General features: G+C 38.0%; 1 protein-coding gene across 5 annotated transcripts in view; it reads left to right on the top strand.

The window, feature by feature from the left end:
• Window positions 1-25,172, top strand: part of SCFD2 (sec1 family domain containing 2) — a 489,317-nt gene that overhangs the window by 273,089 nt on the left and 191,056 nt on the right. Inside the window, exon 6 of one of the 5 annotated variants that reach the window (XM_055294681.2) lies at window positions 322-10,632. The exons of the other annotated variants lie outside the window; for them this stretch is intronic. Coding sequence (XP_055150656.2) covers window positions 322-431 — 110 coding nt within the window. The 3' untranslated portion in view covers window positions 432-10,632. Of the gene's footprint in view, window positions 1-321; window positions 10,633-25,172 lie in introns of those variants that run through there. 5 annotated transcript variants of the gene reach the window in all.

Below are 25,172 nucleotides of genomic sequence, written 5' to 3' on the forward strand. Positions count from 1 at the left end.
CTTTCTCTAGTGTGGTTGCTCTAGCAAGGACTTCCAATACTATGTTGAATAACAGTGGTGAAAGTGGATATCCTTGTTGTGTTCCAGATCTTAGAGGAAAGGCTTTCAGTTTTTCACTATTCAGCATGATACCAGCTGTAGGTCTGTCATATATGGCTTTTATTATGTCAAGGTATGTTCCTTCTATACGGTTTTTTGAGGTATCTTATCATGAAGGAACGTTGAACTTTATCAAATGCTTTTTCAGCGTTATTTGAAACGATCATATTTTTTTTCTTCATTCTGTTGATATGACACATCACATGGATTGAGTTGCACAAGCTGAACCATCCTTGCATCCCTGGGATAAATCCCATTTGATCATGATGTGTTGTGGGAAGTCAGGGACCTGGAACGGAGGGACCAGCTGGAGCCACAGCAGAGGAATATAAATTGTGAAGATTTCATATTAATATGGACATTTATCAGTTCCCAAATAATACTTTTATAATTTCTTATGCCTGTCTTTAATCTCTTAATCCTGTTATCTTCGTAAGCTGAGGATGTACCTCACCTCAGGACTACTGTGATAATTGTATTAAGTGTACAGATTGATTGTAAAACATGTGTGAACAGTATGAAATCAGTGCACCTTGAAAAAGAACAGAATAACAGCGATTTTTATGGAACGAGGGAAGACAACCATAAGATCTGATTGCCTGTGGGGTCGGGCAAAAGGAGCCATATTTTTCTTCTTGCAGAGAGCCTATAAACAGACATGCAAGTAGGAAAGATATCGCTAAATTCTTTTCGTAGCAAGGAATATTAATATTTATGCCCTGGGAAAGGAATGCATTCCTCGGGGGAGATCTATAAACGACCACTCTGGGAATGTTTGTCTTGTGCAGTTGAGATAAGGACTGAGATATGCCCTGGTCTCCCGCAGAACCCTCAGGCTTACTAGGGTGGGGAAAAACTCTACCCTGGTAAATTTGTTGTCAGACCTGTTCTCTGCTCTTGAATCCTGTTTTCTGTTGTTTAAGATGTTTGTCAAGACAATACGTGCACCTCTGAACATAGACCCTTATCAGTGGTTCTGCTTTTGCCCTTTGCCCTGTGATCTTTGTTGGATCCTTATCAGTGGTTCTGCTTTTGCCCTTTGTCCTGTTCCCTGAGAAGCATGTGATCTTTGTTAGATCCTTATTAGTGGTTCTGCTTTTTGCTCTTTGAAGCATGTGATCTTTGTACCTACTCTCTGTTCTTACACCCCCTCCCGTTTTGAAACCCTTAATAAAAACTTGCTGGTCTGAGACTCAGGCGGGCATCACAGTCCTACTGATATGTGATGTCACCCCCGGTGGCCCAGCTGTAAAATTCCTCTCTTTGTACTGTCTCTCTTTATTTCTCAGCTGGCTGACACTTATGGAAAATAGAAAGAACCTATGTTGAAATATTGGGGGTGGGTTCCCCCAATAATGATGAATGATCTTTTTAATATATTGTTGAATTTCGTTTGCTAGTATCTTGTTGAAGATTTTTGCATCAGTATTCATCAGAGATACCTGTAGTTTTCCTTTTTTCATGTATTTGTCTGGTTTTGGTATCAGGGTAATAGTGGCCTCACAGAATAAGGTTGGAGGTATCCCCTCCTTCTTTTTTAAAAAAAACAGTTTGGGTATGACTGGTATTAGTTTTCCTTTAAATGTTTGTCCTCCAATTTTTAATAAGATGTTTCTCATTTCCATATGAGACCTCATCAGAATGGCCCTTACCATCCATGTTTCTACCAAGATTCTGTTTATAATTATTATGAAGAAGATTGAGGCTTTCTCTACAGTTCTTCTTTCTTTCTGTGACCTCACCAGAGCTGCTTTTGAAATATTGTTCAAAGCAATATACCTTTTTTCTAGCATGCACCTCAAAACTTTTCCAGCCTTCACCCATCACCCAGTTTCAAGGCTGTTCCCACATTTTTAGGTATTTGTTATAGTAGTACCCCACTCCCAGTACCAAAATCTATATTAGTCAGGGTTCTCCAGATAAATAAAACCAATAGGATATATATTAAGAAAGAGAGAGAGAGAGACAGATATTTGTTATAATGGATTGGCTTATGTGATTATAGAGGCTGAGAAATACCATAATCTGTTGTCTTAAACCAGAGGCCCACGAAAGCTAGTGGTATAATTCTAGTTAAAACCTGAAGGCTCTAGAACCAGGAAAGTCAACAGTGTAAGTTCTAGTTTGAGTCTGAAGGCCTGAGAATCAGGAGCACTGATGTCTGTGGGTCAGAGAAGATGGATATCTCAAATTTGCTCTCTGCTCTCTGAGACCTGCAAATTTGGTCCTCTTCTGCCTTTTCTTCTGTTTGCGACCTCAGTGGATTAAATGTTGGTCACCCCTATGTGTGAGGGTAAATCTTCTTTCCTCAGGCTACCAATTCAAATGTGAATCTTTTCTGCAAACACCCTCACAGACAAACATAAAAATAATGTTTTACTAACTCTCTGGGCATCCCTTAGCCTAGTGTAGTTGACACATAAAATTAACTAGCCATTTTCCATAGAAGATAACCAGTAGGCACATGAAAAGATGCTCAGATTCATTAGCCACTAGGGAAATGCAAATCAAATCCAATTAGATACCACTTTATAACCATTAGCATGGCTATAATAATCATCATCATCTAAAAAGGACAACAAATACTGATGAGGATTTGGGAAAATTGGAACCTTCATACATTGCTGATAGGAATATAAAATAGTGGAGCCAGACTGGAAAATGGTTTGGCAGTTCCTCAGAAAGTTGAACATAAGAGTTGCCATATGACCCAGCAATTCCACTCCCATACCTAAGAGAAATAAGATTCTGTTTTTATACACAAAACCTTGTATATGAATGTTCATAGCAATATTATTCATAGTAACTCAATAGAAACAACCCAGATGTTCAGCAACTGACGAACGGTTTAACAAAATGTGTTATATCCATACAATATTCGGTTATGAAAATAGATAAAGTACTGACACATGCTACAACATGGATGAACCTTAAAAACATTATGCTACATTAAAGAAGCCACACATAAAAGGCCACTTATTGTATGATTCCATTTATATGAAATGTCCAGAATAGTCAAATCTATACAGATTAGAAAGAAGGTTAATATTGCCTAGGGCTGATAGTAGAGTGGGAAGGGTTGGAGTGGGCAGTAGAGAAGGGAGGGACATGGGGAATGACAACTAATGGGCCTGGGTTTCTTTAAGGGGTGATTTCAGTGTTCTGGAATTAGATAGTCATGACACTTGTACAATCTTGTCAATATAATATAATCCACTGAGTTGCACACTTTAAAGTAATACATTTTATGATATGTGAATTATGTGTCAATTTTTAAGAATCAACACAGAGAACCTATAAAAATCAATGAACAAACTAAAAGTCATCCTGATAAAGCAATGTAATAATTATCCAGAGTTCTGATTTCCCCCCTAAGTTATTATTAAAAGGTAAAAGTACTTAAGAATATGAGTAGTTCCTAGGAACAGAAAACCAAATACCACATGTTCTCACTTATAAGTGGGAGCTAAATATTGAGCACACATGGACATAAATATGGGAATAATGGACATTGTGGACTAGTAGAAAGTGGAAGGAGGTGGGTTGAAAAACTCCCTATTGGGTATTATACTCACTGTCTGGGTGATGGGATCCATACTCCAAACCTTAGCATCACGCAATATTCCCATGCAACAAACTTGTACACGTACCCCTTGTATCTAAAATAAAAGTTGAAATAAAAAAATTTTGAAAAAGAAGATGAGTTGTTTATGACAGCAAATGTTTCTCCCAGGATATAAAGGATAGATTATACAACAATTGCCTAGATGTTACAAACACACACACTAAGATAATTGCCTGAAATTCTGCTTCATGTGTGCTTAAGTATAGATTTAATCATGTGTTGCATTTACGGGGCATTAGGAGGTGGATAGTAGTTTGCAACAAGTAATTGAAATAATGTACTGGATAGTTCTTGAAGTCAGAATTATTATATACTTAATGTATTTCACCTACTTTAAGATGTACAATTTTTTTCCAATTTTAACATCTTTGAGATATATTTCACAATTAATGATGTCTTAGATTTGATGAAATATGGCAGTTTTGTATCATGTGTGTTTGCTTTAGATGTCTTTCTACAGTGGTTAGCCATGTATAATTAATTTTACTATTCCCTAAACAGCTATTTATATTAAAACATCATTTCCAGTGCACCCCCAGTGCTATGTTTATTTTGAGGTTTTGAAACCTGGTTGTTGACATATCTCCTAATTGCATGAAAAATAGTTCTTGGGGGTTAAATGAAGATTTCCCACAACCCCTCCCTGTTTGCTGTGTTATGAGTATAAGAATAATTGCCTTTCTTTACTTCTCTTTGGGCCAGAGAGAGAGAAAGGTCTATCAAGGTGTTCTCCCTGCTTATCAAACCCTTCTGTCACCCTGGGTCATTTTAAGGAGTAAGTGGAACCTGTAAATAATCAGGCATTTTAAAAGTCCTATTTCTATATATGTTAGTTTCACTTCAAACTTTTAGCATAAAGTCTTCAATGTTTATATTACAGGACATAATTTAATAGTTTTTTATTGCTATGACCCATTCTAATTATACCAAAATATCGTATAAAACAACAAAGTTAAAGTTTTGCCCAAGTTATCTCTTCTAATGCCTTTTAAGCCAGAAAGTCTTAGATTCCTGAGTGGAGATTGGAAACATATTATTAAACTATAACTTACAAAATGTTCATTTTACCCCTAAACACAGAGCGATCCTGGTAATTACAAATGGTGATATTTTGTAAAAATCTAAACGTGAGATGAGAACTCATCATTCTGAGACTAAGAAGCAATTGTTAAGGGGAGTAGAGGCAGAGGGTAGTGTTTGGTTGTTAGAACACTTGGTTCTGTATGTTGCTATCCTTTTACAAAGGCAATGCTTCACTGGAATTACCTTTAAACAAATATATGAATCCTTACCATCTGTCTATATGTGTTACACAACAGGAATACGTAACTATTCCCATAGTGAAGAAAGGAATTTCTTCATGTATATATTAAAATGTATATTTATGCACATAAATCTTATATATGTTTTCTATATCACACAGATATGTATCTGTATATGCCATATAGTCATCAAACATCCCCTGTGGTCTTAGCTCAATGATGATTTATAATGGAGAGAGTGACTTTCTCATGCTTTTGGTTGAGGACTTGCAATTGGTTAGTATATTCAGGTTATAAAGCACAATGTAAGGGGAATGTAAGTATTTATCAAGAGTCTGATCACTGTGCCAGGAACCATATAATGGTAATTATTGGGTGCTTTGAGCACTGTTACTTTTTAGTTTGGACAGCCACAAGAAGTCAATAAACTCAGTGCTATATCTACCTAGTTCCCTCTGCCTACACATTGTAGCCAGTAATAGCACACGTAGAGTAATTGCAGAATATTCTATGAAAAAAAAATGTGGATCCAAGAGAATGCTATATTCTTCTTTGATTTACACCTCATTCTGTTTCATCTTAACTCCATGTGATGATTAATGCTATGTGTCAACTTGACTGGGCTAAGGGATGCCCAGAGAGCTGGTAAAGCATTTTTTCTGCGTTTGTCTGTGAAGTTGTTTGCAGAAGGAATTAGCATTTGAATTGGTAGACTGTGTAATCACCCTCACCAATGGGAGTGGGCACTGTCTTTCAAGGGCCTGAATAGAACAGAATAGCTGTCTGCTTGAGCTGGGACATCCATCTTCTGCCCCCCAGACATCAGTGCTCCTGGTTCTTGGGCTTTCAGACTCAGATTGGTACTTACACCATTAGCCCTGCTCACCATTGTCTCCCCTCCCCTTCCAACCTCAATTCTCAGGCCTTCAGACTCAAACCGAAGACAGCACCGGCTTTCCTGGTTCTCCAGTTTGTAGAGGGAAGATCATGGGACCTGTCAACCCCTATAGTTATATGAGCCACTTCCTATAATAGATCTCCTCTTGGTTCTTGTACAAACCGGAGGTAATCTAAACCTTTTGGTTTAGATTTTTACAAAATATCACCATTTGTGATTACCAGGATCACTCTGTGTTTAGGGGTAAAATGAACATTTTGTATAGACTATTGGTTTTGTTCCTCTGGGAACCCTGACTAATACGCTGAGTAAGTGCAAGTAAAAGAACAAGACATAACCATTTAATAGATTTTTTTTATCATATTAGTAAATACAGCATTGTGGATAAGACCGTGGATATTGGAATCAGATCACATGGGTTCATTTCTAATTCTGTGGTTTACTAGCTGTGTGACTGGGCAAGTTATTTAACCTCTCTATACCTTAGGGTTCTTACCTGGAATGTGTGGCTAGCAACAGCACCTGCCTTATTAGCATTATAAGTGAAATTATATATTTGAACCACTTAGAACATTACCAGCACATAGAGTCAGTGCCCGAGGAAATGCCTCTTGATTTGTTATAGAAGGTAAGACTTCTAATTCAGCCCCTATTGTTTAGAAAGGCACACACATTGCACACTTTTTAAATTATGGATTGTGTCTTTGTCAAAGTGAAATCTTTAAAATTGAACTTTGCCACAAATTGTTTATTAATTAATTATGACTGTGCTCTTAACATTTTTAGAACTAAAATGGATTTCTTGCCTATGAATGCTTTAGTAATTTGAATATTTGCTCCAACAAATGGAGATTAAAGTCAATTTGGTAGAGTAGAAAGAATGTGAGCTTGGGAGATATGGACTGGGTTTTTAAATTTTATCCCATTGTCTGCTACTTTCTGATCCCAGGCAAGTACTTCACTTCCCTGAGCCTCAGTTCCTTGTCTATAAAGTAAGATTAATAAGGCAATTGATCTGTTGTAGTATAAGGCAAATGATGGTGCTAAAAAATTGCTCCTGTAATTTAACCAATAACTAGTTCCTGTTGACCATGCCAGAGGATTTCGAAAAATCAACAAAGTCTTATGATGGTTGCAGTGGTCTTGATTTTACAGTGCTCCAAAATATGCTGGAGCTTCACATTAATCATACTACACCAAGCTCTCACGTAGAATTTTGGCCTAAAGAGAAAAACTTGACAGTTTATCACCAAGAAAAGTGCTATGTATTTTAGACATAAAATTCAGTAAACTAATAGCAACAGCTTATGTGATCTACTGCAAGTTACTGAATTGTTCTGTGACTCATTCTTGATATAGGAGGGTTGGACAAGATGACCTAATAAATGTTCATTTATTATTATTAGAGATAATAATAATATTATTATTTCTGTGGCTCACGCCTGTAACCCTAGCACTTTGAGGGGCCAAGACGGGTGGGTCACCTGAGGGCGGGAGTTCAAGACCAGCCTGGCTGACATGGTGAAACCCCATCTCTACTAAAAATACAAAAATTATCTGGGCGCGGTGGCACACACCTTTAATCCCAGCTACTTGGGAGGCTGAGACAGGAGAATTGTTTGAACCCAGGGGGTGGAGGTTGCAGTGAGCCAAGATCGTGCCTCTGCACTCCAGCCTGGACAACAGAGTGAGACTCTGTCTCAAAAAATAAATGTTCATGAGTCCAGGAAAGATAGAATAAGCTTTTAATACAGTAAAGACGATTGAGCATTTGTCAAACTAGGGTATAAATATTACTGGAATTTCCCATGATTTTTCCAGAAAACTTGTGTATATGCAAAAATGAGAAGTAAAAATTAGATCTTAAAACTGAAATATGACCCATAAAACACAAGCACTTAAAGGAATTCTATTAATAAAGTTTTGAATGCACTGATCAAATGGAGAACTTCTATTTTTCTGTTGTTATTTTTCTTGTCACACTGTGAGATCTTAAAATTAAATGTGATCACACTTAGGCTGATAACCTACATGTGTATCCCCCAAAGCTAGATTTTCTCCAGAGAACAAGGAGTGTTCTTCCTTATAGGAAGAAAATACAATGCAAGTTCTATGATGATACCATTGGGTGCTTAAAGGATATACGAGATATACATCTTATAACTGAACTGTATTCCTAGACCTTTACTTGGCATACTTTGAGTGAGCAATATATAAAATGACCTCTGGCACGTTTAAATTAGGGCAATTACCAGCATATTTTCTCCAAGTTCTACTCTGCTGTTGAATGAAGAAATAATTTGTTCTCAAAGAAGAGGGAAGGGGAAGCAGCCCATGTTGGATAAATGCAAGTGTGGCTGGCAGCCTACTCTGAGCCAGTGTAGAGAAAGGCTGCTGGGGAGCTCCTGCTCATCACCATTTAAAGGTTCATTAAATTTGATGGAGAATTATATTTCAGTGCTCAGACCTGGCAGGTCCTGTTTTCCTCGCAGCTTTTAAAATTACTTCTTTTGCCACTGATTGGTCCGTCCACCTCATTTTCCTCTTAATATTTCACCAACACCTCTGCTCCTGACAGTTACGAGGACACAAGGCCAACTAGATATCAGCGAGTTTGCTCAGCCCCGGAGTGGCTTGGGAATGAGTCTGACAAGAGCCAGGGAGCAGAGGCTTTTCATAAATAATGGTGTGCTCTTGTCAGGGGTTCTGGGCCTCGCAGGATGGTAACATGTTTCCATAGCAGATGGGTCCGCTCTTGCCTGCCATTCTGTCTTTTGAACTTCCTGTTCAAGGGTATGGTTTTCATCAACCTTGATGCTGTAGAGAACACCTACTTTATAAAATTGGATTTTTTTTAGGCAAAAGAAAATAACTGAATGTTTTTGTATATAAAAGGTTTCTTTAGAAAAGACCAAAAGGGGATGGAATAACCAGCCCAGATGTCCAAGTGAAAAGTTGTAACTGTGATAGAAATGTTTTCTTGTAATATATGAAAATTAGGACTGAGGAGAACAATCCTTTTTAGGCTCAAATTTCATTAAATGTCATTAAGAAATTGTACCTTTTGCTATAAAACTACTTTTTGGGGGCAAATAATCCCTACACATATACAGGTACACTTTCTTTTATTGAGCTTCACTTTATTGCACTGTGCACATATTGCATTTTTTTGTATGGTTTTGTTTTTACAAATTAAAGATTTCTGGCAACCCTGTGTCTAGCAAGTCTATCGGCACCATTTTTCCGACGGCATATGCTCACTTCATGTCTGTGTCACGTTTTGGTAACTCTCACAATATTTCAAACTTAGTCATTATTTTTATATCTGTCATTGTGATCTGTGATCAGTGATCTTTTTTGTTACTATTATAATTGTTTGGGGGCACCATGAACTACCCCCATGTAAGACAGCAAATTTAATCAATAAATGTGTGTGTTCTGACTCCTCCACCAATTGGCTGTTCCTGTATCTCTCTCCCTCTCCTTGGACTTTCCTCTTCCATGGGACACAATAATATTGAAACTAACCTGATTAACAGCCTTACAGTGGCCTCTAAGTGTTCAAGTGAAAAGATGACATGTCCCTTACTTTAAGTCAAAAGATAGAAGTGATGATTAAGCTTAGTGAAGAACACATGTCAAAAACTGAGATAGGCTGAAAGCTAGGCCTCTTGCACCAAATAGTTAGCCAAGTTGTGAATGCAAAAGAAAGGTTCTTGAAGGAAGTTGAAAGTGCTCCTCCAAGCGCCTCTGCCTGGCCGCCCCGTCCGGGAAGAAGTGAGGAGCGCCTCTGCCCGGCCGCCCCGTCTGGGAGGTGAGGAGCGCCTCTGCCCGGCCACCCATCGTCTGGGAGGTGAGGAGCGCCTCTGCCCGGCCACCCATCGTCTGGGAGGTGAGGAGCGCCTCTGCCCGGCCACCCATCGTCTGGAAAGTGAGGAGCGCCTCTGCCCGGCTGCCCCATCTGGGAAGTGAGGAGTGCCTCTGCCCGGCCACCCATCGTCTGGGAGGTGGGGAGTGCCTCTGCCCGGCCACCTATTGTCTGGGAAGTGGGGAGCGCCTCTGCCCGACCACCCATCGTCTGGGAAGTGAGGAGCGCCTCTGCCCGGCCACCTATCGTCTGGGAAGAAGTGAGGAGCGTCTCTGCCTGGCCACCCCATCTGGGAAGTGAGGAGCCCCTCTGCCCGGCCGCCCCGTGTCTGGGTAGAAGTGAGGAGCTCCTCTGCCTGGCCGCTCCGTCTGGGAGGTCTACCACGGAGGCCAGAAGCAATGTGAGGGCTGGACGTGGTGGCTCACGCCTGTGGTCCCGGCACTCTGGGGGGCGAGGCGGGTTGATCACTTCGGGCTAGGAGTTCGAGACCAGTCTGGCCAACTTGGCGAAACATGAAGAATACAACAGACAAACCAACCAACCAACTCAGTGACAACAAAACAGGTCTATCCTGGAGTCATACTCTAATTTTTTCTATTTTCCTCCCTTTCTGATCCTTTATCCCACTTTCTTTTTCTTCCTCTTCCTTCTCCCTCTCCTTTGTCAAATAGAGGATTGAGTTATTATCACTGATCCATATAAAGTCCCTCTCTCATTTATTTTAACTCCCACCCCCATTTCTATTCCCCGACTTCCCATGTGCAACCTTCCTAATATGTTTGATACGCATCTTTTTGTCTGTATGTATTTTTAGAAAATGTTTATTGTTTTTGTATGCAAAAAAAAAAAAAAAAAAAAAAAAAAAAAAAAAAAAAAGAAAGTGCTCCTCCAGTGAACACACAAACAATAAATAACTGAAACAGCCCTATTGCTAATATGGAGAAAGTTTGAGTGGTCTGGATAGAAAATCACATTAGCCACAACATTCCCTCAGACCAAAGCTTAAGCCAGAGCAAGCCCTAAATATTTTCAATTCTATCAAGGCTGAGAGAGGTGAGGAAGCTGCAGAAGACAGGTTGGAAGTTAGCAGAGATTGTTTCATGAGGTTTAAGGAAAGCAGCTGTCTCTCTAACATAAAAGTGCAAGGTGAAACAGAAAATACTGTTGTAGAAGCTGCAGCAAGTTATCCGGAAGATCTAGATAAGATCATTGATGAAGGTGGCTATACTAAACAACAGATGTTCAGTGTAGATGATACAGCTTTCTATTGGAAGAAGATGCCATCTAGGACTTTTCATAGGTAGAGAGAAATCAATGCCTGGCCTCAAAGCTTTTAAGGACAGTATGGCTCTCTTTCTAGGGGCTAATGCAGCTTGTGACTTTCAGTTGAAGCAAATGCTCATTTACCATTCTGAAAATTTTAGGGCCCTTAAGAATTATGCTAAATCTTTTCTGCCTGTGTTCTATCAGTGGAACAACAAAGCCTGGATGGCAGCACATCTGTTTACAGCGTGGCTTACTGAATATTTTAAGTCTGCTGTTGAGACTCACTGCTCAGAAAAAAAAAGTTCCTTTTTTCTGCTTATTAACAATGCACCTAGTAACCCAAGAGCTCTGACAGAGATGTACAAGGAGATGAATGTTGTTCTTATGCCTGCCAACACAGCATCCATTCTGTCGCTCATGAATTGAGGAGTAATTTTGATTTTTAAGTCATATTATTTAAGAAATACATTTTTTTTAAGGCTATAGCTCCCAGAGGTAGTGATTCCTCTGATGGATCTGGGCAAAGTACATTGCAAACCTTCTGGAAAGGATTCACTATTCTAGATGCCATTAAGAACATTTGTGATTCGTGGGAGGAGGTGAAAATATCATTAACAGCAGTTTGGAAGCCGTTCATTCCAAGCCTCATCAATGACTTTGAAGGGTTCAAGACTTCAGCAGAGGAAGTAACTGCAGATGTGGTAGAAACAGCAAGAGAACTAGAATTAGAAGCAAAGCCTGAAGATGTGACTGAATTGTTACAATTCCATAAAACTTGAACAAATAAGGAGCTGCTTCTTATGGATAAGCTAAGAAAGTTGTTTCTTGAGATGGAATCTACTTCTGTCAAAGATGCTGTGAACATTGTTGAAATGACAACAAAGGATTGAGAATACCACATAGACTTAGTTAATAAAGTGGCAGCAGTGTTTCAGAGGACTGGCTCCAATTCTGAAAGAAGTTCTACGGTGGTGCTTACATGCCACAGACAAATCTGCTATGAAAGGAAGTCAGTTAATAAGGCAGACTTTAAGAAATTGCCACAACTATCCCAACTTTCAGCACCCACTACCCTGATCAGTCAGCAGCCATCAACATCAAGGCAAGTCTCTCCCAACAAAAAAATTACAACTCACTGAAAGCTCAGATAATCATTAGCATTTTTAGTGATAAATATTTTTAATTAAGATATGTACATTGTTTTTAGACATAATTCTATTGCATATGTAATACACTAAAACATACTATGAATATAACTTTTATATCAAAAAAATTCATGCAACTTACTTTATTGCAATATTCACTTTATTGCAGTGGTCTGGAACCAAACCCACAGTATCTCTGAAGTATGTCTGTATGTCATTATGCCCACTCATGTCTACAGATCTTTGGGCAGGGAAACTAAAGTCTTCCACCTTTTCTTTTCAGCATCTCGATCTCATTTTCAGAGGATAGTCCAAATGCAGTGTTGAGAGGGTCAGCAGGGCTTGGAATGCTTGGTATGCTAGCCACATTCAGGTGGTATTTACTGCTGGGGGCTAAACATGGTTCAGGTAAATTATAGGGACCAGATCAACTGTATTGGGCTTGTAAAATTAGCTTTATCCAAGCAATAGAAAGTGAAAAAGTTTCAAAGCCTTGTGCATTTCCAGAGGGAAAAATAACACATACAATCATCCCTCAGGAATTGGTTCCAGGACCTTCTATGGATACCAAAATTTGTGGATGCTCAAGTTCCTTGTGTAAAATGGCATAGTATTAGCATATAACCCATGCACATCCTCCTGTATTCTTTAAATCATCTCTAGGTTACTTATAATACCTAATATAATGAAAATGCTATATAAACAGTTATACTATATGATTTGGGGAATAGCAAGGAAAAAAAGTGTATACATGTTCAGTACAGACACTATTTTTTGGAATATTTTTGTGCTGCAGTTGTTTGAATCCGTAGATGCAGAACCCACGAATGGTGGTTTAATTAGAAGAAGACTGAGTCTAATCAAAGGATATAAAAGTGAGGGTAGCCCTGGACATCTCAGGGACTAATGAAGCGGCATCACTGTCTGGGGTAAATACCTGAGATTCATTGTCTCATGGCCACAGAAAACTAGGATGAGGACACACAAGGAGTGAGTTTAGGAGTGGGAGTTTACTAGGTGAAAGAAAGAGAAGAGCTCTCTTGCTACAGAGAAGGGTCCCAGGGAAATCAGTTGCCACTCCCATGGTGAAATACAGAGTTTTACAGATGAGGTTGAGGAGGCGGTGTCTGATTTACGTAGGGTGCGAAAGATTGGTTGGACCAGGTGTGTCATTTGCATAGGGCACAAAAAACTAGTTAGGACTAGGTGTGCTGTTTGCATAGGGTGTGAAAACCTGGCTTTCCCCACCCTAATATTTTATTATTCTCTGGGTTCTTTGCCTGGTTGGTGCCATGTTGCCTGTTTCTTCACTGTACACGGGGTGACAGAGAAAAGGGAAGATGGAGCCTCCAGGTTGAACATACTTGAACCCCAGGTAGCCCTTTTCTATTGGCACAGCTGCCAACCTTCACCTGTGCAAGCTTCCAGGTTGCTTATCTATGTCTGCAGCTCGATATTTCCGGCTGTTCTTTGTTAGAAAAGAAATGATTTGGGGCTGCTTTTTGTTAAAAGGGAAATTCTGCTGAGGACTCTTTTATCCTCACTATTTGCTGAATAATTTATTTCTAGCTCCTCTATCGCTAACACCAGAGCCTGGATTGCTAACAGTACCCTTTCTCTCTCCATCTTTGTCTCTCATCTGGGCCTCTTCTTAGGTGTAGGTGATGATCTGTTGCACATGAGATTTTCTTTAAGTATCTGAGATTCTGGACTCATATCATCCACCAGAGAAGCAATTTTGTCCCACCAGCTCTAGTTGTAAAGTTGTTATGGAAGCACGTGGGGTATACACCACTGAAGGTATAATAGAATCTGTCACCAGAAGAAAGGGTGGTGGTGGTAGTGAAGCATTGCACATTAAACAAGGACTGTTTTTGCCTTCTGTATTTTAAATAGTTATGTGCAAATTATATTACTATCTGGTATCAAAAAGTAGTAGCAATTTTAGTAAAATAAAGATTTTATAATATCTAAAATGTTTCTAGTTATATGGAAATAGAATCCCCCTTTTAGAATATAATTCTTACATTTAAGTTGCATACATTTGCCTTTCTTACATGTTTTTTAAGAATGATTTTTTTATTTTTATTTTTTTACAAAACTGGAGGATACCTGTACATGTACTACAGTCATTGGAATAGTGATAAGAGCATGGGATTTAGAATCATTCACATTGCTTATTATTTTTACTGCATTGTTAACTTTTGGCAAGATACATGCCTTGAGCCTCAGGATTTTTTGTTTGTTTCTTAATAAACAGATGGGATTAAAAATGATATTTATTTCTCTGATGATTGTGAAGATTAAGACAGATAATGGATGTGAAGAAAAATTTGTTAATTACAGAGTACAAACATTAAGTGGTTATCCTTTTATACATATTTCTAAAGTGATATTCTTAATTTGGGGTCCATGGACCACCTCCCTCCAAAAAAATTATATGTAACCTTGTATGTGTTTATACCTGTATCACCTAATATTAGGCTCAGCTGTGAGTGACAGAACACCTACAAGGAACTGTGGCTTAATAAAATATAAGTTCATCTCCCTCTCAAATATACAGACTCCAGAGAAAATTCATTCAGGATGGGTAGGATAATTCCATAATCATCAAGGACTGAAGCCCCTCCTCTCTTGCTGTTTTGCTTCACTAAGCCTATGGCTTCCTTCTCATAGTTCAGCATGACAGCTCAAGCTCCAACTTGTCATATCTACATTCGAGCCAACAATAAAGATGAAGTGGAGGAGGGAGTGAAAGAAGGCCATGCTACTGACCTTCAAGGACACTCTTTAGAAGTTGAATATGACACTTATGCTTATATCTCATTGGCCAAAACTTAGTCACATGGCACATCTAGCTAACAGAGCAACTAGGAAACATAGTCTTTATTCTCAGAGTTTCATTAGTAAGCAAGAAAGAAGAGTGCCTAATGGGAGCGTGTTCTATGTCTATAAAATATGGATATATATTTTTGTAGAGAGAAAAGGAATCTATGGCTTTCATCAGAATCTCAAAGAGATGTATTTTAATGTGTAAACCTAAGAAAACACTGTTTCAAAGTGGAATCAGGCGTTTTATTCTGTAAACCTATAGACTAAAGCATCTTTCTAGATCATCTTCTACCTGTGCTGTGAACAGAAAAGTAGGACATAATCAGCAAACCAGTAAGTGCAGATTTGGTGCTATTATGTACACAGCATAAACACCAGTTGATAATGTTTATCATTTTAATTTGCTGTCTTAAATCAATCACTTTACACATCATAAGTCAATGACTTATTTCTTATGCATCTACTTATGATCTGTTACTTAAATGATTCCTAAACAATTTAAAATTTATCTAGCCTTTTCCTTCATCATTCTGGATACTAATTAAGATTCTTTTTGAGAATTAAAAATTAACTTTTGCTTTTCATAATTTAATTTCAATTTAATAAAGCCTAGTGAACATCTTTTTTAGTTTAATTGAATTTCTGCTTTAATGCTTTTGCTTTGTACAAATCATCTGATCTTTTAATTTTTACCTAGTTTTAAGTAGCTCATGTTGAACAACACATAAAATGTCAAAAATCCTAATTTAATTCATTTCAAAAGTCAACAACGGATAAAACCAACTCTAAGAAAGCAAGCTGTTTTTAGACATTTTAATGGTCTTATTTTTGTTTTTATTGTGCATAGTTTTCTTTGCTGATGCAGAAATTTGTAGCTATAAATGGTCAGTTTCTTTATTTTAATTAATGACTACTAAGAAGTTTCTCTCTTTGGAAGAAAGCCAGATGTCAACATTGAAACACACGACCCCTTCCCTCAAAATGGTCTTACTAATTCAATTGTCAACATAAAAAATATGTCAGGACTTTAAAAAATATTAAAAATAGTTAATTATGAAGCTATAAAAACATCGATTGATATAGAAAGATGTATATGTATATTATTAAAGTGGAAGGAAGGTTACAAAGCAAGAATGTCTAATATGGTTTTTAAAATACTTAAGTGTCAGGGAGAAAACAATCTCTAACAATACACACCAGTTATCCAACTGAATAGTAGCAGCTATTTTGGCATGATGGGATTAAAGGTGACTTTTACTGTCTAGAGCTTCTTTTCTATATTGCATAGATTTTTATAGTACCATGTTGCATTACTTTTATTACTGGGGAAAAAAACAAACTGGCACATTTTTCCATTTTGGAGACAAGTTATAAGAAAATTGATAAACAAAAGTAGCATTCTTTCTTTTTTCCACCACAGAGTTCTATCATCTAAAAATCAAAGAGCCACCTCGAAAGTAAGATTGTATACCCCATGACTGACTACTGTGATTTTGAAGCATAGCATTTAGGAAATTTCACAGGAAATTTGAAATTTTGCTGCTTTTGCTGATGAAGTCTGTATGCAGCCCGTGGTGGGCTGAACTGCAATATCTACACTGAATTCCAATCAGATATGAAAATGTAGTAAATTAATGTGAATTAGAATTACAGTCTCCTGAATATCCTTCCCTTCAGAGTCGTGGACTCACTCGTAATGAGGATGTGTGTGTGTTACTTACTTATCCCAAGGTGTGAGATTAGCAGATGACTGCTGGGCAAATCAGTAAAGCTTTTGTGCACTGTGAAGGCAAGAATAAACCAGCTATTTTAACCCAAGCCCAGGCATTCCCTTCTCTGGATTCCCTAGCGGATCCTTCAGCTGAATCTGAGCCTTAAAAATAAAGCCACTTTCTGTGCCTCTCTGTGCATACTGAGAATCCTGCCAAAGCCTTCTATGAGGTATCTGTGAATTTACCCTGGGAGAATACCACAGAGTGTCCCTGGCTTCCTGTTCTAAATGACCCACTCCAATGACACACTGTAATATTACTTAAGGTAGGGAGAATGAGCTGCCAAAACCCATTTATCACTTTGCTGGCCTCGGACTGTGCACATCCGTCTAAAGTTAAACAAAGGTCATAGGAAGAGCTTTTCTTCTCTCCTGCCTTGCCAACACAAGTGTCTTGTATAAAGATTAAAATAAATTATCTGATGTTTCACTGCAGGGTTTTCCACCCCTACAAAATACTGTTCTTTAAATATATGTAAAAGAATGAATTGGGGAAGATAGATGCTTGAAATTTTACAAATAAATATTGAATGTCCAAAGCTGGGAGACATTGGTTAAATAAAGTATGGTTATTCATAAAATGGAATATTATGCTGCCTTTAAAAATAAGGATGAAGAATACTTAATAAAGTACAAATATGGCCAGGATATTCTATTATATAGGTAATTATCATCTAACCAAAATAATATGCAGAATATTTGGTTACTATGTAGAATATTAAAAATTAAAAATATATACACAGGAAAAAGTATTGAAAGGTATGCACCAACACATTTTTGTAGTTACCTTTGAGTACAAAGACTAGGTCTGAATTTTCCTTTCTGTCTTATTCTCTCACTCTCTTTCCTTCATCAATACTAAATTTTCTCTCAAAATAAACTAAACATTAAGTCATTTTAATAAGTTAACTGGTGCTAATGCTTATCTAAAATAGAAAAATTGCCAATTAATTTGAAACAAGAGGAACAGATTTTGGAGCATTTTATTTCTGACAGTTAACTCTTTAGAAACTATGGAGTGGGTCAGGGCAATGGTATAGAGGAACTCTGTGCTTTCTTCTTAATATTTCTGTAAACCTAAATCTCTAAAAATATCTAGGGAAATTTTGAAAGACCCTTCACATTTTCACTAGTTGGCCATCTTTTATTGTCTCATGATCACAGGTGATGTCAGTTAACATGTTATGTTAACATTTGAGTTTTAATAAGTCATAAGGGCAGTGCTTATGAGCAAGATGATTCTGTCTGTAGTCTGGAAAGAAGCAAGGACTTGCTAAGGACTCTGAACTCTGTTGTATCTGGTATTATAGATTTCTTTTCTGGCTGGCTCCTCCTGGCCTCTTGAACCCCAAACTCTGTCAGCCTTCAGCTCTCTCCTAGTCATAGACCAGGCAGACTATTCACCTGCTAGATTCCTGTATTTGCTGTCTATGACCTCTGTTCTCAGAGCCTTTGTTGTGTTCAACACTGTTCTCATGCTGTTTTCAGTCTGTTCTCAGTCCGTTCTCATGCTGCTAATAAAGACATACCCAAGAAAGAAAAGAGGTTTAATTGGCTCACAGTTCAGCATGGCTGAGGAGGTCTCAGGAAACTTACAATCATGGTGGAAGGGGAAGCAAACATGTCCTTCTTCACATGATAGCAGGTGAGAGAAGAATGAAACCAAGAGAAGGGGAAAATCCCTTATAAAACCATCAGATATCATGAGAAATTACTCACTATCCACAAGAACAACATGGGGGAAACCACCCCATGATTCAGTTATCTCCACCTAGTCCCACCCTTGACACATGGGGATTATTACACTTCAAGGTGAGATTTGGGTGGGGACACAGAGCCAAACCATATTAAATGCACATGCCCATTCTGAAAGGCTGCGACAGTGACATCACAGCCACTCTTTTGGTATGATCTTGACCCCAGAGAGCCTTGATTGAAATGTATGTTTGAGTACTAACCACGTTCCCCAAAAGAAAGGTGTGAGGCCCAGGATGAGTAAAGCATGTTTGAAATAAGTACAGGAGCTACAAGGCCATGATACACAGGGTTGAGATCTCCATCCCAATCCTGTACATTTTACTCCGTGGTCCCTATAGCAGGAGGCTACAGGGAGAAAGAAGATAAAAGATAGAAGGAAACCAAGTAAGATTAGTGGAGGAGGAAGCATTCTACTGTGTTTGGCCTGAAGTAGAATGCTAGTTATCATTACCTAACCAACCAGTAGTAACTGGCTAACCAATTAACTATAATTACTTTTCCTCTTCCTTTCATCTCTCCATAAACAATCATAAGTGCATGCCCAGCTCTGTGCTAAGTTCTAGGGCTTTAATGGCAGCAATGAGCATCATCAGCCCCTTTTCCTCATGAGGCCTGCATTCTAATGGGAGAGCACGGATTAAATAACTGCTACATATAAAAATGTAAAGTTGCAGCTGTGACAAGTGCTACAGAGGAGAGGAAATAACATATCTCCACATATTATGCAGAGGGTTTGAATCTAGGGAGTCAGGAAAGACATCCCCAGGGAAATAACACTTCAGCTGACATCTGAAGGATGAGTTGGCGTGAAATAGGCAGGGAAAGTGAAAGGTTTTCTAGGCAGACGGAACAGAATGTGCTAAAACTCTAATATTGTTGGTTGGGTGGGGTCCCAGATCACTAAGAAAAGCCTTCAGTTTTCAATATTACAACTCCCAAACACCTCATAGGGCCCATACAGGTGCAAGCGAATGTTCTGCTGAACCTACAATATTTATTTTTTGTATGTTTTGTTTCACCATAAAATCTGTTTTTACAGCTGTACTTTTTGGTACAGAATTTGAACACATACCATAAAACAATCACAAGGAAAGAGCACATACATTGACTGTTCTGATTTTGATTGCTAACTGGCTACTGTAACCCAGCAGTTATTTTGTCACCTTGGTAACTATGAAATAAGGACCAAAGGTCAGGCTCTCAAATTTACATTGCCTTAGTAACATGATTCCTGTACAGTTTTTAATTTCACTTAATGTTACAGGTTTGATTTTATATGCAAGTCAAAGTAGATTGAGCCTTGCCCACAAGTCGTTTTCTTTGTAACTTTTTGATAAGGTAAAGAGTTTTGTCAAGCACTGTTTTTAATACTTGAATTTAGAGAACTTCAAAGACAATTAGTCCTGGTCAGAACATTCATCTGTGATTATTTTCACGGTGAAATTGTAGTTTTAAGTCTCCTGATGTTAAGGGAATCATTTTACTTCAAAGCATAGTTCCAGAATATTCTTTCTGGTCTTGCCACAAGTTCATATTCTTTAAAGTTTTATTCTTATAAGAGCTGTTCAGTGAATACAGTAGTGAGAAAATGGATGAAAAGCATGTGGTATTTTTATTTAAGGGCTCAGTTCATCATATTCTTTTTTAAACCTCAGTCAGCAGTCTTACTTATTTCTCCAAAACAGGGAATTGTACTGTGCATGTGTTAAAACTGTTGAAAAATGACAAATACATAGTATGGTAGTGGAATGGCATCAGGAAGCACTATGTGTATTTAATTTTTTAAGTTAAAAAAGCCAAACTCTTATTTTGATAAGATATGGTAACAGAAACTAAATGAGAAAAAAAACTATAAATTTTTTTTATAAGATAAAACTTTTGGAATAGAATAGTAATGCTCTTGAATAGTATTGACCTAAAAGATACTATGACATACTTTGAAGTGTGATATTATTAATATTAAAACAGAATAACAATTAATGTCTTTAACTATGACTACAGTTTAAGAAAAATAACGAATTCTTTTAGGTGAACGAAAGTGTTACTGACGGTTTGCTGCGCTAGTTTCTCAGCAGGATCTCAGAGATTTTCCTTGCTTTCTCCTAATCTGACATCTGACTTATTATTTGTACTGTAAGTGTTCTTACAGTAGAAGTATTCATTTTCTTTCCAGATTTCCTTTCATATTTAGACTAAAGTTTGTCTGTGTTATCCTTTCCCCCAGGCTACTTCCCTGGTCTGTATCCTTGAAGTAATTTATATATGGTATAAATATTCTTAACTCATAAGCCATATCGAATTTATTGTGCTAACTGCTATAAGTGATCTATGACCACTGCTAGTTATATACCTGTCATTTGTGCAGTTATTATTCTACTGAGATGATCTGCTGAAAGTTTTCCTGCCACTCTCAGGGTATCTGCTGTCATGATTGGAGTTCCTTCCTGTCTACTTTCTATATTTTTCTGATTAAATTTTTTTTGCCTTCTGTAACTACTGGAAAAACTTTGGCTCTTTTCTAAAAAGCAGCATGCTTTCAAAAATAAAGCACACATTCTAGTGAAAAACTATAGATGTCCCAAGAGAAAATATTAAGAACGTGATTAATTATAAATCGTAATTGACTGAGTACTTTCTACATGCCAGGCACTGAGCTAAGTACTTTACATGTATTATCTCATGGAACCCTATGAAGTCACTGCCTTTTTTATGCCTGTTTCTTCAGATGAGGAAGCTGAAGCTCAAGTAAGTTAAGAAACTTGTCCAAAGTGTTATAAATTGGTGGAGCTGGAATTCAGACCTCATAAGGAAATATTTTAAGACTGTGATTAAGACAAATAATGTCACACTTAATTGCCTTAGGGTACCTCTGAAAGTGAGCTTATTCAATAAGAGTCTTTCCCCTCAACCATTGTGTCTTACTGTTTCTTCTCCTCTTTTAAACACCTTCAGTGATCTAGGACAGTTACTTGGATTGTCCTCAGAGTTTCCAAGAGATTGGTATTGAAAGTAAGTAATGCTGCCTGTAGTTTTGAAAATGAGGCGTAATGGGCTCTATCGTGTCTTCAGGACAGTTACCCAAGTAATAAATCTCCCCCTTCCGTTTCCAATTGCCTAAAGGTCATTTGCATTACAGGATATTGTTAGACATTTCTTTAAATGGCAGTCTATTGCATTCAAGTATTTAATCAAAATGGTGTGTGTTGGTGGACATACAGATGGGAACAATAGATGCTGGGGACTGCTAGAGGGGGAGGGTGGAAGGAAAGCAAGGGTTAAAAGACTACCTGCTGGGCGCTATGCTTACTACCTGGGTGAGGGGATCACTTGTACCCCAAACCTCAGCATCATGCAACATACCCATGTAACAAACCTGCACATGTACACCTTGAATCTAAAATAAAAGTTGAAATAAAAGATAAATTAAAAAGAAAACATTTTTAGAAAATGGATGTGTTGGGAGCCATTACCAAAAAAAAAATCAAGGTAAATTTGAGATAATACTGCTATTTTATATGAAAGGAAGGAAAGAAAGAACGAAGGGAAGGAGAGAGGGAGGGAAGGTGGAGACTGCAGTTTGCCTCAGAATTAGCTACAGATGATAGTAAATCCAGGCTAGACAGTTGATGCCTTGAGCTTAGCTAGAAAAAAAATTCTGATAAGCATAGACTCTGCCAGTGGTACCCTCTTCCAAGAACTGGTCATGTTCATCTGAAGTGGTTCTAGAGGTATACTTTAATCAAGTGAATCTACTTTTAGTGATTAAGGTCATTTAGCATGGAGAGAGCTTGAATAAATTCTGGGGACCTTCATCAAATAACAGTGAAGCTTATTCAAGTTATATAGTAGTTTTTTCACTCTTCTCATATAGTAGAGGTAAGCACTATTGTCCTAGAGTCAGACAGATTTGGGTTTGAATCCTAACTTCCCTGTTTATCTGACTTGAGACTGGCAAGCAGCAGCAGCATCTGAGCTTCACCTTCGTTATCTCTTAAAGGAGATGATAGCATTTATTTGTTCATTAGGATCATTAAATGAATTTATGAAAGTGAAATCAGGTATTTCTCTTTCCTCCTCTTTTTATCTCCTTTTAAAATGGGAATTATTATTTTAAATGTATTTATGATATCTTTCCTTTAAAGAACTATGCTTCTTTTATTAGCTTTGGAGAATTGTTACATTGGGGCATAAGTTGTATACAGAATAATTATTATGGGTTTTTAAAATTAAAACTTCTAATATAAAGATTGATTACCCAGTTTCACATGTTGAAAGATGAAAGTCCTAAGATCACTATTTGTAAATAAATTTTGAATAAAGTCTGACAAAGGCATTATTCCAAATACTGTTTCCAATTGTGAAGAAGATGAAATTTCTAAATTAATCTTTGCCATGTACTAACAAACATAGGCTAAGCTCCTATTTTTGTATGCAAAACCTTGTCTTAGGTATTTTAAATATAAACCTATATTTATAATTGAAGCTTCTATTTTGTCATCTGAATGTGAAAAGAACTCAAGAAATTACTAGATTAATGGTTTTTATTTTGGTAGGGCCAGGTCATTTCACATTTGTAATAGTGTTTTTGTATCACTGTGCACCTATTAAATTATATGGGTTCCATGTAATGAAGCCAGCTTTGTTACTCAAGAGACTAAGTCCCTGGATGGTGCTCAAAAAACCAGTTTTTTAAATATCTAATCACAGATGTGATTTGCATCTCCTCTCATTTGAAATGAAAATACTCTTTCTGTGTATCACTATTCAGCCATAATTTTATCCTGGTGTTACATTTATATCACGATGGGATAAAAGTTGTAAGAGCTGAGTAAATTATTAAAAATTTACACAGGTGGGAAGAACACCTGATTTGGGTTTTCCATCAGAGCACTGTTCTCCCCACTCCCAGGCTCCCCAGCTGACAAGAAATAACGTTTCTGCTAGTAGGTATGTAAGTCATGATACTTAAACAAAAATGCCTGTCATTCTTTGTTTGGTTCTTTGATAACTAGAATTTGCATTTGAACAGAAATGAAGAGGAAAATTTCTAAATCAACTGTTGTCTACAAGGAAGTATGGGTCTAATGAAAGCAAACAAAACTCTTTAATGAGAGACTATTATTATTAGTATTATTATTATTATTGTACATATTTTTTTCTTTGAGACAGAGTCTCTGTTGCCCAGGCTGGAGTGCAGTGGCGTGATCTCAGCTCATTTCAACCTGAACCTCCCGGGTTCAAGTGATTCTCCTGCTTCAGCCTCCCAAGTAGCAGGGATTACAGGTGCCTACCACCTTGCCTGGCTAATTTTTGTATTTTTAGTAGAGACGGGGTTTTGCCCTGTTGGCCAGCCTGGTCTCGAACTCCTGACCTCAAGTGATCTGCCCACCTCAGGCTCCCAAATTGCTGGGATTACAGGCGTGAGCCACCACACCCGACCTATTGTTACTATTATTATGTTACATATTATATAATTACAATAATAATTATATGTATTTTAAGTCACCTAATAGCATCTTGTTACCTCCCTAGACTGAAGGCTGCCATCACATCTGGATGTGAAAACATTAGGCCAGCTAGCTCTCTCACCCTCTGTCTAATCGTGGACTTGGGAAAAATCACTTATTGTTTCTCTTGCACCAGTTTGTGTCCTAGTATTACATTTCTTTTTCAGGTGCTGAAGGAGGACTGATTAAGGCAATCAGATTTGCATAATGGAAATAGGGGGACATATTGCCGTTATGAGAATTTCTTGTGACACAACTCCCCAGGGAAAAAATCCTTTAAAACTACCATCTGATCTCCCAGCCCTGAAGCGCTTCACACATAGGGTGATGTTTCCCAAATGAATACATAACACAGAGTAAGCAGAACTCTGCCCTAAAGGAACTCACAACGTAAATGCAACAGAAGGCAGAACCATGGACCTCCATCTACATTAAGGGCCTGCCATACTCTTAAAAGCCATTCTGATTTGTAGTCCTCCTCTCCTCATTTGTACTAAAGTGCCTTCTGGCAAGTAAGAGAGGAAGATTCCTAAGACAGGAATGGCCTGGATGAATCATGATGGTCCATATGATTTAGAGCAGGAGCTCTAGAGACAGGCTACCTGGGTCCAAATCCTAGCTTTTTACCAGCAGTCTGACCTTGGACAAGTTATTGAACTTCTCTGGGCTTCGATACCATCCTCGAGCACTGTTGTGAGGACTCCGTGAGGAGAGCCAGTGGAAAACACTTAGAAATGCATCTAGCACAGAGTAAGAGCTCCATGAATCTGAGCATTAGTATTTGCCATGCCAAGATATAAGTTCAATCTTGCATTTTCTTCACTAATGGATGTTCAGAACTCAAGAAAGACCTGATGTTTTTTAAGCTCTTAGCATATTTTAATTAAAGACATGTCAAAGCAGGTTTATAAAAATTATGGCATATTTTAAAGAGTTATATTTCTAGGCCGGGCGCGGTGGCTCACGCTTGTAATCCCAGCACTTTGGGAGGCCGAGGCGGGCGGATCACGAGGTCAGGAGATCGAGACCACGGTGAAACCCCGTCTCTACTAAAAAATACAAAAAAAAAAATTAGCCGGGCGCGGTGGCGGGCGCCTGTAGTCCCAGCTACTCGGAGGCTGAGGCAGGAGAATGGCGTGAA

The sequence above is a fragment of the Symphalangus syndactylus genome, chromosome 10 (assembly GCF_028878055.3).
Source record: "Symphalangus syndactylus isolate Jambi chromosome 10, NHGRI_mSymSyn1-v2.1_pri, whole genome shotgun sequence".
In the NCBI taxonomy this organism is placed as follows: Eukaryota; Metazoa; Chordata; class Mammalia; order Primates; family Hylobatidae; genus Symphalangus; species Symphalangus syndactylus.